This window comes from Lemur catta, chromosome 3 (assembly GCF_020740605.2).
Source record: "Lemur catta isolate mLemCat1 chromosome 3, mLemCat1.pri, whole genome shotgun sequence".
Lineage (NCBI taxonomy): Eukaryota > Metazoa > Chordata > Mammalia > Primates > Lemuridae > Lemur > Lemur catta.
This window is the reverse complement of record NC_059130.1, coordinates 76,387,498-76,407,250: the sequence shown is the minus strand read 5'-3', so window position 1 is coordinate 76,407,250 and position 19,753 is coordinate 76,387,498. Positions and strand designations below refer to the sequence as shown.

Below are 19,753 nucleotides of genomic sequence, written 5' to 3'. Positions count from 1 at the left end.
CGTGATCAGGGTGGGCTCCGGAGCGACAGAGGCGGGCTCGGGATCCGGGGGGCGGCCCCGGGCCGGGCTTGGGCGGGGACCCCGGGCTGAGGCAGGAAGCCGGAAGCAGCGGCGGCCCCAGGTCGAGAGACATGGCGGGCGTTAAAGGTACATCCGAGGCCCCCGGGCCCCTTGTTGAGCACTGCGGTCGCCACCTCCGCGCCGGGTTACGCCTGGAGCTGCGCCTTCAGCGCGCCAGCGAGGAACGGCCTCCCGCGCTCCGCCACCCCTCCCGCCCTCCGGGTGGGCAGGCGCTCGCCCGCTTTCTTCGTCCCTTGGGGTGCGGGTGGAGCGGTGTTTCGGGGGAAACCTCAGCCCTTTTTTGCACGCTCTCGAGGGGGGCACCCAGGCCCTCCAGGCGGATCCCTTGCCCGGGAGCAGTGCCTTCCCGGGAGACCCGGCCCGGCTCCGGGAGCATCACCTCCCAGGCTCCTCCTCTGTTCTCGGAGCGCCCACCGCCCCGAGTTTTTAAACTAGGTTTCCACTTCTTAACGTGTCCGCCCTAACGCCTTACCTCCCGTTTCCTGCCCCTCCACAGTTTCCCATTTCTTACAAAGGAGCCTTTGTCTCCAGCGTTCTCAGCATTGGGCAACTTAATCCTTTTGTTCCTAATGATTTTTCCAGCTGGGCAGAGTTGACTCCGGGTGCATGTCAATAGAAAGCGCCCAGAAATGCTGTATTTCTCGTAATCGTGAAGACTAGATTAGGTGCAGTTTTAACATTACTTTCTTCAGTGTTTTCTCCGTACATCTGTGGACAAGAAAGTAGTGTTTATGCAGTATGTGTTTTTGTATGGGGCAGTTGATAAAAGGGTACAAGGAACACCCCTTCCTTTATGTCTTCAGAGGGATGAGGAAGGGAAGAGGTTGTTGGAAGGTATCCTGTTGTTTTTGTAGGAAACCATTCCATTTCTAATCTTTCAAATAGTAGCATAACTTGTTTTTACGTTGGAGTTTCTATCCTTGAAATTTGTACCCAAAGATCCTTCTAGTTAATCAACATGTGCTATAAACATGAATACAGAATATATGCATGTGTATGCATGTGTGTTCATTATGAATTTATCTGAGTGTGTGAGCTGTTAGCAGATACATTGTATCATAGTTTCTGACTGACTTTGATATTCAGTATCAGTTTAATAAATATGGTTTACTTGGACAGTATCCACCTGTGTAATATATCCATTTGAAGCCAATGCAGAAAACAGATGAAAGGTGGTATCTCAGTACTACAGGACCAGAAACTGCCAACTAATAATGTTTATGTGTTAGAAATTGTTACGTAGTAAAAAGGAAGATAGTTTATGAAATGGAAAAGGACTAAGGGAAGAGAGCATTTTGCAACTAATTCAAATTTTATTGAGGAACTATTGCATGTTGGAGACTTGGGATAAAAAGAAAATTAAGTTATTGCTGGGTGACAGAGCTGGAAATAGTTGTATTACTGTGTAAGTGGCTAGGTGCTTAGATGCAGTCGGAGCACAGAGATGGTGGGTTGGATTTTTGTCTCCCAAAAAGGTATGTTCAAGTTCTAATTCACTAGAACCTGTGAATGTTACCTTATTTGGAAATAGCTTCTTTGCATATGTATTAATAATCAAGTTAAAATGATACTGGCTTAAGGTGGGCCCTAATCTGATGACTGGTGTCCTTATAAGAAGAGGGAAATTTGGACATGGAAACATACGGGGCGAACACCATGTGAAGACAGAGGCAGAAATTGGAGTGATGCAGGTGCAAGCCGAGGAGCACCAAAGATTGCTGGCAGTCACCAGGTGTTAGGAAGAGTCAAGAAAGGATTGTTCCCTACAGCCTTCAGAGGCAGCATGGCCCTGCTGACACCTTTATTTCAGAAGTTTAGCCTCCAGAACTGTGAGAGAATACATTTCTGTCGTTCTGAGCTGCCCAGTGTGTGGTACTTTATAACTACAGCCCTGGGGAACTAGTACAGATGGGATTGCTTAACCCTGCTCCAGGGAGAAAGAGGACTGTTTTCATAGAAGAGACAAAGCTTGAACTGAATCTAAAGGGATCAATAAGGCTTCACCTGGCAAGGCATGGTGTGAAGGTGGAGTATATTCCATGTGGAGAGAATAACACATGACGTCAGGCAGGGAGCATGAAAGAACATGCCTTGTTCTCTTCAGAAATTTAAGCTCCCTAAGTAAGACTGGAACTTAGTGGTGAGGGTTGAAACTGGAAAAGCAGTTGAGGAGGCAGACCATGGTGAGCCTCAGGGCCAGCACAACTTGTAGCCTGTGAAAGCAACTGCAAAGGGGTGACAGTGGCCATGTATATTTGAAAGATCACTGCCTGCTGTATGGACGGAGGATGGATTGGAAGTCACAGTTGGAGGCAGGCACAACATGATAAGGCCTTTGCACTAGGGCAGTAGCAGAGAGTTCTGAAGAAGAGGGTGGATTTGAGTGAGGTCTGGGAGATGGCATCCCCTGGACTTGTTGATCTGCTGGAAGGTAGAGTGCAAACTCCTGAGATAGGACGTTGAAATGAAAGATGAAGTGTGTGTTTAGGAGGAGAGGGTGGGGATGGTGGTTCAGTTTTACACATGTTGAATTTGAGGTCATTGCTGGCTGTCCAGGCAGAGAAGTCCAGATTGGAGGTGAAGGTGCAGGTCTAGTTCTTAGGACCTACTCTGGGCTGGATCCTCAGTTGTGGCCTGCCCCTTGTGGTACTGGGAGCTTTGGGTCAAATGCAGTTTCTCAGCAGGAGTGTGTGGAGTGAAAAGAGAGATGGGGTCAGATTCCTGGTCAACTCCAGCTTTAAGAGATGCAGAGGATGTGATTTCTGAGAAAAGAGGGGAAATAAGGGTCAAAAAGAATCTAACAGAAATACAGTTGTGAACTGTGAGAGATTGGTGTCAGCACAGAAGGAAGAGCTCGGTGATTCTTAGCTTTGACAGGTCTCATGGAGGAGAGAGTACTGCAGATGGTCAGGAACAGAGGAGAGGAGCAAAGCTAGCTGGGAAAAGGTCATCTGTAATTGAAAAAGCACACGAAAAGTTACTTTCCCTCCACGTGTGAGCATTTTTCTATTTAAAAGTAGCATGTACTAAATGGAAAAAGATATAAAAAGTTAAAGTTGAAAATTCTTCCCCGTTCCCTAACATCTGTATGCTTCCTGATTTGTTCACTTATTTATTTATTTATTTTAATTTCAGACAGGGTCTCACTCTGTTGCCTGGACTGGAGTGGAGTGCAGTGGCTTTGTCATAGCTCACTGCAGCCTCGAACTCCTGGGCTTAAGTGATCCTCCTGGCTCAGCTTCCAGAGTAGCTGGGACTGTAGACACACAGCACCATCCCTGGCTAATTTTTCTCTTGCTCAGGCTGGTCTGGAACTCCTGGCTTCAAGCCATCCTCCTGCCACAGCCTCCTGGAGTGCTAGGATTATAGACGTGAGCCACCATGGCCAGCCCCAGATGGTTATTTATTTATATTTTTTATTTATTTTTATTTATTTTTATTTCAGCATATTAGGGGGGTACAAATGTTTAAGTTATATATATTGCCTTTGCCCTGCCCAACTGAGAGCTTCAAGCATGTCTATCCCCCAGACGGTGCACACTGCACCCATTAGGTGTGAATATACCCATCCCTTCCTCCCTCTCCCCCCAGATGTTTTTTAAAAGCTCCTTGACATCTTCCTATAAAACAGTTTCCCTACATTTCCTCTCAAAGTAAAAGGAAACAATAAAAGATGTTCATTAGTTTAATCAATGATTGTGAGTACTATAGATTTTTTCAGAAGAAGATTTGGGTAACATAGTGCCCTATGCTTTTGATTTATACTTTTTTTAAAATTTCAAAATATTAAGAGGGTACAAAAGTTGTAGATTCCATGGATCACTTTTGTAATGTTTGAGTTCTGGCGAAAGGTGCGCCTGTCACCCAAATAGTGTTCATAGTATGTGTTAGGTAGGTTTTTGCCCCTCCCACCAGTCGATTTCCACTGAGGTTTACTTCCCTCTGTGCACATGTGTGCTCTTCAGTTAGTTCTAATAGTGAGTACATGTGGTGTTTGTCCATTCTTGATTTATACTTTTATCAGAGAACATTACTAAAATGAGTAGATCCCTGCGTCAGTCCACATTTATTTATTGAGCACCTCCTTTTGCCAAGCACTTTACATGCTTATTTAATTCCCATAAACTTTGAGCCTGAGCCAGGTGAGAACTCAGGCTCAAAGAGGTTCAGATCCTATCCAAGGTCACACAACCCATTGGTGGCAGAGTTAAGATTTGATCCGTGTTTGTGACGCAGCTCAAGATTTTTTAACAACCCTGATATTCTGTCTCTCACTCGGCAGCCTGACAAGGGCAAATACATTCCTACCCTCTCAGAGTGGAGTGTCCAGCAGATGCAGGAAATTGTATTCTATGAAGATGTGAAAGCAATCTTAAAATACTTGAAAGTACTATGGTTTGGGGAAGCAAAGGTACATATTACAGGGAGAAAGTTCTGGATATAAGTTGAAGAGGGAGAGTTTTCAACATTTAGAAACTGTCAGAAGGAAATGACCTGCCTCCGGTGGAAGTGAGCTTCCCTTCACTGGAGTTGTGCAGACTGGCTGGCTGGTCTTGTGACAAATACAGAGGGAATTCATGTATTAGATAGGGGTTAGGTACTGGAATTACTTGAGCTGTTTCTCTACCTTATGATTTTAAAGTGGTGGACATAGGTAGTTGTCTCAATCAGTTTGGGTGACTATAACAAATACATCGTAGACTGGGTGGCTTAAACAAGAAACCTTTATTTTTCACGGTTCTGGAGGCTAGGAAGTCCAAGATCAAGGTGCAGGCAGATCTGGGGTCTGGCGAGGGTCTGCTTCCTGGTTTGCAGATGGCCATCTTCTCTTTTTGTCCTCACATGGTGGGAAGCAGAGAGAGCTCTAGTCTCTTTCTCTTCTTATGAGGACACCTATCCCATGGTGGAGACTCCATCCACAAGACCTCATCTAAACCTAATTACCTCCCAAAACCCCCACCTCCTAATAGCATCTCATGGCGAGGAGGTAGGATTCAACATATGAATGTGAGGGGACCACAAATATGTAGTCCATGACAGCAGTCATTTGCTAGTCAAATGTAACATCAATTAATAAAATAAGTAAACTGTTACATTTGCTTAAATTTTGGGCCTTTTTTTAGCAATTTTTTTTATTGAGATATAATTCATATACCATAAATTAAGCTTTTTAAAGTGTAAACTTTTATGGTTTTTAGTATATTCACAAGGTTGTGAAACTATCACTACTATCTAATTACAGAACATTTCATCACACCCATAAGAAACTTGGTACCTATTTTTAGTCATTCCCATTTTCCCTGAACCCTCCAGCCCCTGGCAACCACTGATCAGGGACCTTTAACTCTTGTTTTGTCTTTCACAGCACTCGTGGCATTATCCTTCAGTGGGGCTATTGGGCTGACTTTTCTTATGCTGGGCTGTGCCTTAGAGGATTATGGGTAAGTTATCATTTCAGAAAGAACTATTCCTCTTTTTGTTTCTTTGTCACTATTAGTTTGGGTGTTAAAGAGTTTGGTCCGTGTAGCACCAAGCACTAACCAATGCGTTAGTAAAGCCCAGATTATGAACACAGTCCCTTTATGGGTCAGGTATATTTGTGCAGAGAAAAAGCTCTTTTATATGCATTTAATAAGCATTTGTTTAACACCCACTCTGGACCACCTGGGGTACGAGAATGAAGAAACACAGTCCTGTCCTCAAGGAGTTACAGTTCTGATTGTGAGTGAGAGACAGGCAGACAGTCCAATCAGTAAGATGGCAGCGCAGTGGAGTTGCCTGCAGGCACTCTGGGAGTGCAGAGGACGTGCACCTGGGTTTCAGTGGGACAGTAAGGGAGTGCTGCATTGCAGAGGTTGTATTTGAGCCAAGACTTGGTGGATAAATAAGAGTTTCTTAGGCTTAGGAGTCAGGGGAGGGCATTCCAGGCAGAGGGAACATTCAATAAGTTTTCTATTCAACGGCTGTCAGTTGAGTGCTTACCTGTGCCAGCCCTTGTATGGGAAGTGGGAATTAAGAAATAAGAAAACAAAGATCCTGCTTTCTCAGAGTCTGTTATTTCAGTGGGGGAGCCAGACAATAAACAGAGAACAACAATGTGCATTCTGTCAGAGGTAGAAGTGTCATGAAAGATAGATAAAGGGTCCAGAGGCCGGGAAGAGGGTGGTAAGAGAAGGCCTCTCTGAGGGGTGACATGTGAGCAGAAATGTCAAGAAAATCAGGAAGCCAGCCATACGGACCTCTGAGGAAGGAGGACTTTAGGCAGCAGGAAAGGGATTTGCTAAGGCCCACACACATGAAAGCATATAGACGTTTCAGGAAACCACTCATGGTTCATTATGGTAGAGCATGAACTGTAGTTGGGAGTGGCAAAAGAAGGGCTGGTCCAGAACATAGAGTCATCCCTTAGGGCTCTGTACGTCATGCAGAGGACGTTAGATTGTCTACTCAGGCAACAGGAGCTGGAAAGATAGCTTAAGAACAGTTTAGGGGGAGAGGGTTGTGTTAAAAAGTCATTCTGGCCAAATGTGAGACAAGATAGGGAAGTTCTGAGACTGTAGTCAGGAAGAATAGTAAGGGACTGTAGTCATAAATCAAGCAAAATGTAGGGCTGTGACAGTGGGAATGAAAAGAAAAGGAGAGCAATCCAGGCGGCAGAGCCAACAGGTTTTGTGAATTGATGTCAGAGTTCAACAACAAGCGGGGAGAGTTCGTGGATGTCTCCCAGGTGATTGGCTTGAGCAAATGGATAGAAGAGGATGTGATTAACTGAGAGCACCTGGAACAAGTTGTTATGACATTGATGAGTTCACCTCTACCATCCCAGTCCTGGCCAACTATCTTAGCCATTGTTTAAACACAACAGGGATCCATACATAAGCAATAACTTATATCTGTTCAGAACCTTCACAGTTATTACTTTTATTCTAGCCTTAGGGATGTAAGTTACTATTATCCTCATTTCTAGCTGGGAAACCAAAGCCTAGAGTAGGTAGAGACTTACCCAGGTTGCACTGCAATAAGTGGCAGAGATGGAAGTGGAGATTGTATTCTGAATCTCTTGACCAAAGGTTTTTCCGTTATTCTGCAACCAACTCTAAATCCAGTTGTTTTAATAATCTGTTATACATTGTATCTCTATAAGGTAAGAACATGACCCATTACTGCTAACACAAAGAAATTAATTTTATATCTTTATGATAGTGACCCAGGATTATCATCTACATCAGAAGTCAGCAAACTGGCCCATAGGCCACATATGGCCTGCTGCCTGTTTTTGTAATGAAAGTTTTATTGGAACACAGCCATGCTAATTTGTTTATGAATTATCTTTGCTTTTGCACTAAAAAGGCAGAGTTAAGTAGTTGAAACAAAAACTTTATGGCTTGCAAATCCTAAATATTTACTTTTTGGCTCTTTTCAGAAAAAGTTTGCCAACCCCTGGCCTACATATTTATTGAATAGTATATATTCAGTAATATTTCAGTTGCTTACTCTGAATGGAAACATGGGGTCCCTTAGATTGTTTTTCAGAAAAATTTCAGTTGCTTACTCTGAATGGAAACATGGAGTCCCTTAGATTGTTTTTCAGAAAACTGTCACTGTATTCCAGGAAGAATTAAGAACTCTTGGCTATGGGCATGTCAGGTGACAGCAGGGTCTATTCCAGGCCTCTTCCTTTCTCCGAATCTCCTTTCCTCCTGGTAAAAGAAGGGCTTTGAACTAGAGAAGCTCTAAGGGCTCCTCCAACAGTATTGTTTGGTGATTCTTGAAACATATTAATATTATAATCCCTCTAGTTTAAAATTAGGACTTTAAACTCAGTGTTTCCATCCTGAGTCCTCTTGATGAAGGATACTTTCCCTTCTTGCTTTTTGGTTACTACATCTGTGTCTGAAATGGAAAGCTTTCATTAGTTTGGCTTTACCCCAAGTCCTGCTTGTAGATGCCAGCTATCTGTGTGGATCTGTTATCGCAGTATTGGGTGACATGAATTATTGTGATGTACATAAAAATGAGTAGAGACTATATTTTTTGCTTAATAAATGAAGCCTAATAAATGTGTAACTGATGGAGAAAAAAAAAGATTCTTTTTGAAGTACTTCTGTAAGTACACCATTGGAAACCAGGTGGCAATTTTTTATAAAGGCAAATCATTGAAATTTGGAAAGAAAGCAGTTTTGTTTTGTTTTGTTTTTGCATTAGAGTATTATTATGATCTGTTATAATAAACATTAGGGTGCATTTAAAGTTTTTACCAGTGAGCATACTTATTTTCATGTCTTCATACTTACAATCCACTTATTATTTCATTCATTCAACAAGCATCAATGTAGCACCTCATTCTTTCGAGGCCCTGGAGATAAGTGGTAATTGACTAATCAGATCTCTGTTCTCAATAACAAGAAAATATGAGATGGGAATAAGTACTGTACATAAAGTTAAAAGAGGGTTCGAGGGTGACCTGGGGTATATTAGAGTGGTTGGTAAGGGAAAGCCACTTCTAGGAGGGAATCTGTCAGTTTAGATCACACGATAGGAAGAAGCTAACAAACGAGAAGATCAGGGGAAGAGCATTCCAAGCAGAGGGGACAGCTAGTGCAAAGGCCCCACAGCAGCTATGAGCCCAGAGTGGTCAAGGAACAGAAAAAAGGCTGATGTGGCTACAGATTAAGCAAATGAAGGGAAGGTGGTACAAAATGAATGGAAGAAGTAGACAATATCTGATCATATAAGGCTTTGTAGGCTGGGGGAAGGAATTTGGGTTTTATTCTAAGCCTTGAAAGGTATCAGGCATGCATGCACTAAAAAGATCTTTATTGAATTAGCATGTTGCAAACCACTGTACTGTGTTCTGTAGGGAAAGCAGAGATTACTAAGTTAAAATTCTGTCTTTAAAACAAATTGCAATTCAGTAATACAGAAAACAATGAAGTTTCTAGATTATACATTGGATGGTTGTTTCTTACAATATAAGCTACCTACGTATTAATGAACTAGTATTAATAATTTTTAAATTATCACTACTTATCTATTCCTGGTAGAAATCATCTTATGTTCTAATAGTCACAATTGATTAATTTTTTGACCTAGACATTTATATAACAATGATTTTAGAACAGTAGTATGTCTTTCATTTAAAATGTAACTGTTTAAAATGTAACTTCTCTTTTTGGGTCTTGTCTGGGTCCAACTGACAGCGTTTACTGGCCCTTGTTCGTCCTGATTTTCCACGCCGTCTCCCCCATTCCCCATTTCATTGCCAAAAGAGTCACATATGACTCTGATGCAGCCAGTAGTGCCTGTCGGGAACTGGCATATTTCTTCACTACTGGAATTGTTGTTTCTGCCTTTGGATTTCCTGTTATTCTTGCTCGTGTGGCTGTGGTAAGTTTTGTTTTCTATTGTTTTGCTGAGTTTACTTGAAAGGCCTGTGTCTGGAACCTCAATTTCATTTTCATTGCTTAGAGTTTATACTCCAAGCTAGATGTAGTTTTCGTTTCTCTCTTCCTCCACTTTAGATCAACTATCAGTATCTCAGCCATGTTTTCAGAATGCTTTCTTTGTTTCTCTTACAAGCATACCATTTCTTGCTTTTTCTACTTTAAGCTGTTCTCTGGAATTGTTCTTAAGTAAATCCCTGCCTCTTAAATCTTACGGCATTACATGGGGACTATAGTAGCAATACTTTTCTAGTTACAAAATGAAGATCATATCAAAATCTTGTCCTGCAAATGGGATCATTGACTCAATTCTCAATATACAATAGTTATATATTGAGGGACAACTACGTAGCAACTAGAAAATACAATAAATAAGACATCTTTGCATCCAATATAGAAATTTTGTTTTTGTCTCCAAAACACATTGTGGGTGTAATTTATTCAGTTCTTTGATGTTTGCTGTCATTCCTACTATTTGTTTTTAATCTCTCCAACTACATTCTATTTTAATTTTATGAAACTCTTATTTGGGGCATTGAATATCAGATATGCCCAAGTCTTGTTTATTCATTCAGTAAGTATCTCTGGACCGTCTGCTATTTGTAAAACACCACAAATAAGAGCCAGATACTGTCTCTGCTCCTAAAGAACACAGAAACTAGATTGATGGGTAAGTTTACTATAAGTGTACTATGTTTGATAATTGAATCATGATCAGAGTCCCATCACCAAGAAGAGAGAAATTCTGACTGGCACTTGATATAAGGCCTCCAAGGATAAGTAGTTGGATTAAAGTAGGAAAGGCTATTATATGGAATGATACCCAAATGTGAAAGTGCACTATGTAGAATAAAGGACAGTCGAGTATGATGGAGCAAAAAGAAAGTAGTTGAGATTAAGGCTAGAAAGGTTGTATGTATAACTATTGTATTTCCTTACAATTCAAGGTTTTCTCCTTGTATTTGGAAGAGAAGATGATTTTAGCTGGGACTGGTGGTAGCATTTTATTCTGACAGAATGCATTGAATTTCTTAGAATTCATATTCTAGGTATATGTATGCACATGTGGCATTTTACTATGAAATTTAATATGCTGGCTTTTTTTCCCTACCTTTATATCATGTTCGCTTTAAGGAATACTTCATGAGTAAACATGAAGCCTGATTAGCAAGGGTCTGAACAGCATGCCAGTTGGAACTTTATCTAATAAGGAAGCATTGAAGGTTTTTGAATGCAAGATTGTCATGACTTTAGTCTTCTTGTGACTTAGACTAGCATTTCTTAAGTGCTGCTGTAAATATTTATATTTTCCCCCCCTTTTGATACTGCTATCATTTTGTGAAGAAATTTTCATTGATATTTCTGTTGGTTAAATTAAAACAAAAAGTGCCCACTAGAGGGTACTCTCACCCCCAACTGTGCCTCTGTAAAACCATCTCCCAAGCTGGAAAGCTGCTTTCATTTGTGTGCAGATTATTATTTAAAGTCTTTTCTTGCCTAGAAAAGAAACAAATGAATCCATAACTCTCCAGTTCCTATTTTCTATGAAAGAAGTCGATATGTGCAGAACTTTCAGTACCCAATATTGTAATGGGGCTTTTTATAATCTTACTACTTGTATTTTACTTAAGGTAATCATCATCAATTAAAAACCAGTAGAGAAATATGACTAATAGGGAAAATGTTAAGGATGATACCAGACTTAATTAACAAGCATTGCAGAAGTAATTAGTCTAATTACTGAACAGTTTACTGTTTCTGCCTGTTACATTATTAAGCCTTTTAGCAGCTTTGTGTAATATTTCACTGGATGTTTCTAATGCAGAAAATAACAGTTTTGCAGAGTACACTATGAAGGAAGTAAGGATTTAATCCTTCTTTTCTTGTGTTTCAGATCAAATGGGGAGCCTGTGGCCTTGTGCTGGCAGGCAATGCAGTCATTTTCCTTACAATTCAAGGTTTTTTCCTTGTATTTGGAAGAGAAGATGATTTTAGCTGGGACCGGTGGTAGCACTTTATTATGACAGAATGCATTGAATTTCTTGGCATTTATATTCTAGGTATATGTGTGCACATGTGGCATTTTACTATGAAATTTAATATGCTGGGTTTTTTATACCTTTATATCATGTTCACTTTAAGGAATACTTCTTGAGTAAAAGATTAGTTTTTTTTCTCAGCAAATAGACCTCGCAAGTTTAGATTATGTTACTTGTTTGCTGTTCATATAATCATGGTGCTCTCAGAAAATATGTTAGCAGTGTCTTATAGACAGCTGCTCACATATGCAGTGGGTCTAAACCTTTTGCCTGGGGATGTGCTGTGGGAGGCAGGTGGCCCTGAAGCAGGTCTCTCATGGCCCAGACAGGCAGAGGTGGCTCCCTCTTTGTGTTGCAGACCCTTGCTTCTCCAAGTGTGGCCCACAGACCAAGAGCATTGACATTTCCTGGGAGCTTATGAGAAATGCAGAATCAGAACCCCCTCCTTACCCCCATTCCAGTACATTTTGATGAGATCCAAGCAAATCGTACGCACATTAAGGTTTAAGAAGAGTTGTCATAGAGGAAGAAATGTTACACCTAGCTTCCTTGTCTGCCCCCTGGCTGAACCACTTAACCTCTCTGGGTGTTGCCTGCTCATTTGTAAAAAATGTCTCACCTGCCCTCATGTTGAGGATGGGTTCAGACTCTTGGTGTTGTGAAGTGTTCAAACCTGTAATATAGGGTCTGTTCCTCAAATCTGTGAAAACTCTTCTCGGAATGGGGAGATGATAGTCAAAGGATGCCAAGCCTCAGTTAGATAGGAGGAATAAATTTTTTTTTTAAGATCAATCGCACAGCATGCTGAGTATAGGTAATAATTGAGTACTGTACATTTTTCATATTGCTAAGAGAGTAAATTTCCAGTGTTCTCATCACAAAAAATGTTAAATATTTGAGGTGATGTTTCTGTTATTAATAATTAGCTTAATTTAATCATTTCACATTGTATTAAAAAATCATAACACTACTTTGTACTTTATAAATATATACAACTATAATTTGTCAATATATAATAAAAATAAGTTACAAAACCAAAACAAAGCATGCCGCGTTCCCCCCACCCCAACCCAAAGTGTCCTCAGGAGGGAATAGGTGTCCCCTTGGGTATGGTCTGAAAGGCAGTGGCTGTTTCCACAGTGCTGCGGGAAGAGCTGCACGGGATGTCGGGAGGGAGACTGGGCTGGAGCCAGTTCCTGCTTCAGCAGGAGTGGGGAAGGGTAGACAGTTAATACTTCTGACTGTCCCTTTATAATCTGATTTGCTCTGGCTTCTCCTTCCTAAAGAGATGTAAGAGCTGAGGAAGCAAGCAGAAGGTGAACTGCTTAGTTTTATTTACATGTTGATACATTTATTGTCTTTCATGTCCTGTGAGCCTTTCGTATATAACTTTATGCCACCTTTTAAGTGAATCATTGGCACTACATGTCATGTTGGATCCTGTAATCACAGTTTTTCTAGCTCATCTTTGTGTCTAAGACCTATTGACAAAGGAAAATAGGGGAAATAGAATCACTTGATCTGAATACAACCAGTGGTTTTTAAACATTGTTAAAGTGTGATGACTGAAATACATTCGTAACACTTAAACCTTGACCTTTGTGATCTGATGACCTGAGTACTTAGCATACCCTGTGTATGCTAGTATGATGCTGGGACCAGAAGATAAAAGTGATACCTAAAGGGTTAATATGCATTATTTTTGGCCTTGTACATGATTTTCTGTTTCCGATGTTCTGTGTACATATCAAATTATCAAAGTTATTTCCAATATTTATATTAAATACTAGAAAAATTATTTAGATACTTTATAATTTTAAGCAGCATTTTTAATGACACCTGCACTTACTGTATTGTAATAAATTTCACTTTTAACACAGAAGAAAAGTTTAATTTTGAAAGTTTTTATTGTGATGTCACCTTGCTCGAAAGATAACAAAAGAGTGAGAATTTCTTGATGTTTTTAAATGGGCACTTTTGAGCAATAATCTGTCCTGCAATAGAATAATAGCAATAAGTTTTAAGATACCATTTTGAATGTCTAGTTGGCTTGTAATAGCTTTTCTCTGTAAGAGGGCAATTGTGGTTAGTTTATACTGCATTTTGCGAAAGTGTTGCTTATACACATTTTAAATAACCAAGATAGCCTTAATATGTAGCCTTAAAGCATTACCTCTTGATTGTGTTTCCAGAGTGATATAGGTACTTGCATAAAGAATATTTGAAATGATAGATTATTGGATTTGCTATGTGTCTGAAAAGAGAGACATTTATTCTGCAGTGCCTAAGTATCATTTAAATAATGTCAGTAGGAAATATTGCTATTTATGAATATACAATACAGAAGTTTCTTTCTGGTGACACAAATGCTGGGCATTTTTTTTCCTTATAAAAGATTCATTTTTTTTCTATATATTACAAAATATATTTGGAGATTCCAAGCATATTGATTACATTTTAAAACTGAGAATACACTTCAGCTATTCCCCACAAGTAAGTAATCTTATGAAGGGATTCTTTTTTTTTTTCCAAAAGAAGTAATTTAATTGAAAGAAATAATTCAGTAACTCAAACAGGTTCCCAGGAAGTTGCTGAGATAGTGCAGAGAGGCACCATATCCCCTTTATCCAGATTCCTCCAATGATTACCTCTTAGATAATGTGCAGTATCAAAACTAGGAAATTAACATTGGGAAATATGTATGTGTATTTCTATATGATTTTATGACAAGGGTAGAGTAATGTAGCCACCACTGATACAGACTATTGTATCACCACAAAGATGTCCCTTGTGCTACTGATTTATAGTCACACACACATCTCCCTGTCCACCACCAGCCCTAACCCCTGGCCAACGGTAATTTGTTTCCATCTGTTATTATTTTGTCATTTCAAAAATGTTATATAAATGGAATAATACAGCACATGACATTTTTGAGATTGCCCTTTTTCACTCAGCATAATGCCCTTGAGATCCATCCAAGTAGTGTGTATCAATAATTTGTTCTGAAGGGATTCTTTAGCGTGTTCCAAACAACTGGCTTACAGGCACACTTTGAAACCCTTTTTCTACAGAAATGATATTACAAATTGGTGACTGAATTCCCAGGCCAAGCCTCCCAGGGCAGGGTAAACTCCAACATGGCTGACCTATATTACTGAAGGTACCTGCCTGAGTTTTGGGTCTTGGAAACAGGGTAATGTGAACAGTTCAGGGGAAGAACAGTGTAACTTCCCACCTCTTTCCCCAAGAACAAGATTTCTCTCTTCAATTTTTGTATCCTCTTCCACCTCCAAATGTCCTTGTGGTCCAGGTATACGCCTGTGAGTTTTGCTCACCATCTCTTCCAGTCAGGGGCTTCCTCCTAGCCACTGCCCCCCCTTCCCTGCCCAGGTTCTTTATATCCAAATCACCCACCAATCGGTTTTCTAAGTATGGCCAAAATCACGTGGTGCTGAGAAGAAAGCAAACTGATCAGACTTCTTCATGGAAAGAATGATTGACTTGTGATTATCTTCCCCACATCTGAAACTCTTTTCGACACCTGCATTGTGCAATTACCACTGGCTGCATTTTTTAAGAAAATGCCACATAACCCACTGATTCTCATTCACAGAAAATGGCAGTGTTTCCAAGTAAAATGCAAAAAAAATTTTCAGCAGTTTATAGAAGGATAGAAATCTCCTTCTGGACAGGAGCAACCCTGTCATATCTCATCTCTTCCACAGGGCAAGTTCTCAGCTGGTCTTGCTTTTCACTGTTTTCTTTTCCTCCACTTAGGAACCCACAGATTTTTCTTATAGTCCTCAGGAACTCTTTACCTCTGAGGTATCTCCTTGATGAAGGCTCTTCTGGAGGACAAAATGGTTCATTATGTTAATAACATTGCTTATGCTCTCAGGGAAATCCTTAGGCAGTGCCACAAAAATGTGCCTTTTCAAAGTTTGCAAAATTCAGGTTTTGTACCCTTATAGAACCAAAAAAATCTATGAGGATGCTAGCATTTTCCAAACATAGTAATTAGTTCACACCTGGGAAATATTACTCCTGTAGATGAATATTAGTTGTGCATTTTAATTCTCCTTTTTCTATTCTGCCTCATGCTGTACCTTATTAGCAAAAATCCCAGTGTATAATAGTGCATGAATTACAATCTACTTTCATATAGCCGGGCTGTTTGGGTAGAATAGTGATACTTGCAACCCCAAATGTGATGTGAAAGATCCCTGAGACTGCTTTAGGATGCATTATGTATGTGTGATGATGACGATTACTTTTTAAATAAAACTTGCCACTTCCACTTTAACAAAGGCTTTTAAGTATATTGTTAAATGAAAAAGTTTATATTTTACTTGAGATACATTACATTTGAAAAGGAGCCCAGGAGATTTGTTTTGCCAGTGTTTTTGTCTGGATAATCTTAATGTGAATTTGACTAGTTTTGAGCCTGTACTTACTTCACTTGAAGAGAAGCAATCCAGCAATGTTGTGCTGACTGCGAGGAGTGCAGGCTCCGGTTACACCTTTGCCATGGCTGACACTCCCTGTGGAGGTGGAAGACTGGAAAAGCTATCCTGGAAAAGAGAGAAAAACCTGACATTTTTAAAAAAGTGCTCTACATATCTTGAAGATCTTTGTACACTATGGAAAGGAATGCACTGATGGAAAATAGTAGTTAAGGAATAATGTCTCCTCCTTATGCGTGAAACATTTGGGGAAGATCTGATGTTTTACAAGTGGATTTAGGCAATTTAGATTATAAAGGAACTGAGTTGGTTATTTGTGTTGCCCAGCTAAGTGTAAAGCTAAATTTTTACTAGAAATATACATTTGATAATACCAACATAACTATAAAAAATGTCCATAAGAAAAACACAGTTCCTATGGAAGATTAACAGATGACCAGTTTGAAACAATTACCTTCAATGCTAGACATATAGGCAAAGGGGCCTCAATCTTAAGAGTGTTTATTTGGAGAAGAGCACACTTGGAGACTTTGTACAATATCGCTTCAGTGTTGATTATATCTTTATCAAAATTAGATAATTATAGCTGTTTACACACTTTCAAATTAATTATTAGATATTCACTTAAACTTGTGCATTCATTTTTTCCCCTTTGCATACTTAAATAATAAAACCAGTTCAACTTTAGCTGGATAATCATTTCACTTATTTAATTTAAAGGATAAATGCCCCATGCCTCTGCCTCAACCCTTTTATTTCCTTTGCAGTTGAGAAGCAAATTATATCACCATATGCTGTAAAGTTCCATGATTCTTAACAGCCCTCCCCGCAAAATTGTATGCTTGTTCCCTGACAAATCTAGAATTCTCCAGCACTTCCAGCCATCTCTGGTGCAGCCTCTACATTTGTGGTCCTTTGACCATGTTTTTGCTAAAAGCTACTTAACCACTGGTGGAAATGAGTCAAAAGAGCTTTAAACTCAGGCTTTAATCTGATGCTCAATTTACTTAAGATACCACATTAGTATTTGCAGTGAGTCTCACAGTGGTACCTAAGCCTATGCATTACAGCCTGAATCCCAACAGTTTGTGGTTTAGAGCACTTCCTTTTGCCTGTGTTTCCTGTTATGGACATTTTCTGCCATGCTGAGACCATCTAGCCAGAGGCTCTGAAATAGAGGGTCCCCCCCAAACACTGGCATCGACATTTATCTCTTTTCCTATTGCTTGTATCAGTAAGGGGAAGGTGAAGGTTGTGGGGCAGATACACAGGCAGTTTGAAGATGGGACTTTTTTTTTTTTTTTTTTTTTTTTTTTTGAGACAGAGTCTCACTTTGTTGCCCGGGCTAGAGTGAGTGCCGTGGCATCAGCCTAGCTCACAGCAACCTCAGACTCCTGGGCTTAAGCGATCCTACTGCCTCAGCCTCCCGAGTAGCTGGGACTACAGGCATGAGCCACCATGCCCGGCTAATTTTTTTGTATATATATTTTTAGTTGGCCAGATAATTTCTTTCTATTTTTGGTAGAGACGGGGTCTCACTCTTGCTCAGGCTGGTCTCGAACTCCTGACCTCGAGCGATCCACCCGCCTCGGCCTCCCAGAGCTAGGATTACAGGCGTGAGCCACCGCGCCCGGCCGATGGGACTTTTTTTGACCTAAGACATGTCAATAAGAGATGAACACAAGGTGTCACATAAAATGTATTTATGAGGGCATATTAATGACATGAGTAGCTATGGGTTAATAAGCTTCCCACAAATTTAATTTGAAATTTACATAATAGGAGATTATATATATCATACATTTAAGAGTAAACTCATTTGTTTAACAAAAACCTTTCATACTCTCATTACCTTGGTGATCTCACGCTGTCTCTCATGGCTTTCAATACCTTTGTAGGCAGCTGACTCATGCATTTTAGTCTCTAGCCCACACTTCTTTAAACCCCAGAATTGTACATGCAGCTGCCAGGATGCCTAACTAGCACCTCAAATTCAGCGTGCCCCAGATCAAGCTCTTGATATTCCCTGTCTTCCCAGTTTCTTAAGCCAAAAGACTTGGAGTATTTCAGGACTTCTCATTATTGCCCTTCAAACGTATAATCTATCATGAAATCTTATTGCTTTTAGCTTCAAAATGTATCCACAAACAAAACACTTCTTATACCTTCACTGCTACCACTGTGGTTCAAGACACGGTTGTGTCTGGATTATTGTACTAGCCTCCTAACTGGTCTCCCTGCTTTTGCCCTATTCGTCCTTTAGACTACTCTAAACACAGCAGTCAGGATGAGCCTGTAAAGTATAGATCAGACTGTGTCACTCCTCTTCTCCAGTGGCTTCCCATCTTCAGTAATAAACAGACAAATTACCCAGTTAAAAAATGGGCAAAGGATCTGCATAGGCATTTCTCTAAAGAAGATACACAAATAGCCAAAAAGTACATGAAAAGATGTTCAACATCATTATCAGGGAAATGCAAGTCAAAACCACTATGACTTTTCTCTCCTCCAGACTTGAGGGAAACAAAGAAAAAAATAACCTACTATGAGCACTTTATACCCACTACAATGGCTATAATAAAAAAGACAGACAAAAACAAGTGTTGACAAGGATATGGAGAAATTGGAACCTCTGGAAATTGCTGGTAGGAATGTAAATAGTGCAACCATTTGGGGAAAATTTGTCAGTTCCTCAAAATGTTAAACATGGAGTTACCATATGACACAAAAATCCCATTCCTAGGCATATATATACTCAAGAGAGATGAAAACATAGATCATGTAAAAACTTGCATATGAATATTCATAGCAGTGTTAGTCATAATAGTGGAAACAATGCAATGTCCATAACTAATAAATGGATAATGTGATACATCCATACCATGGGATGATTTTCAACCATAAAAAGGAATGAAGTACTGATACATGCTACAGTGTGGACAAACCTTGAAGACATTATGTTAAGTGAAAAGAGCCAATCACAAAAGGCCACGTATTGTATAATTCCATTTATATGAAATGTCTAGAATAAGCAAATCCATAGAAATAGAATGTAGGTCCATGGGTGCCAGGGGCTGGGGCAAAGGGAAATGAAGAGTGACTACCGATGGGTATGGAGTTTCACTGGGGTGATGAAAATGTTCTGAAGTTAGTGCCAATGGTTGCACGGCTCTTTGAATATAGTAAAACCATTGGACTATACACTGAAAGGGTGAATTGTGTAGTATGTGAATTTCATCTCAATAAAAAATGACCCCCCCAAAAAAAATTAACAGAAGTAGAAACAACTCAAATGTCCATCAACTGATAAAATGTGGTAAAGGCTTACAAGTAATGAAAATGTTCCAAATTAATTGTGGTAATGTTTGTACAACCCTGTTAAAATACTAAAACCCATTGAATTATGTACTTCAAATGGGTGAATTTTATGGTATGTGCATTATATCTCAATAAATATGCAAAACAATGAATGAATGAATTCTCTTTGTCTGAACTGCTAAAGTATATCTGTTGTTCGTAGGCTCTGTGGGAAAATAATCTTCAGACATCCAGCCAATACCAAAGTAATTCAAATTATGAGGTGGTTTTAATTTACCTGCATTGTTATTTTTCTAGATTCTGTAATATGTGTCTTATTTCTCAAATTTCTTGATTTGAAAATTTAAAATTTATTAAAAAACACTTGTTTTTCTTACAGAGGACCCCAAAGTTGTTAAATGTAAGG

At 39.8% G+C, this 19,753-nt stretch overlaps 1 protein-coding gene across 1 annotated transcript; it reads left to right on the top strand.

Moving 5' to 3' along the window:
• Positions 1-37: 37 nt before the first annotated feature.
• Positions 38-12,484, top strand: LEPROT. Its single transcript, XM_045547822.1, has 4 exons — positions 38-147; positions 5,447-5,522; positions 9,282-9,468; positions 11,419-12,484. Exons 1-4 carry the CDS (start codon positions 132-134, stop codon positions 11,533-11,535), a joined length of 396 nt encoding a protein of 131 aa, XP_045403778.1. The 5' UTR covers positions 38-131; the 3' UTR covers positions 11,536-12,484.
• The last annotated feature ends 7,269 nt before the right edge of the window (positions 12,485-19,753 follow it).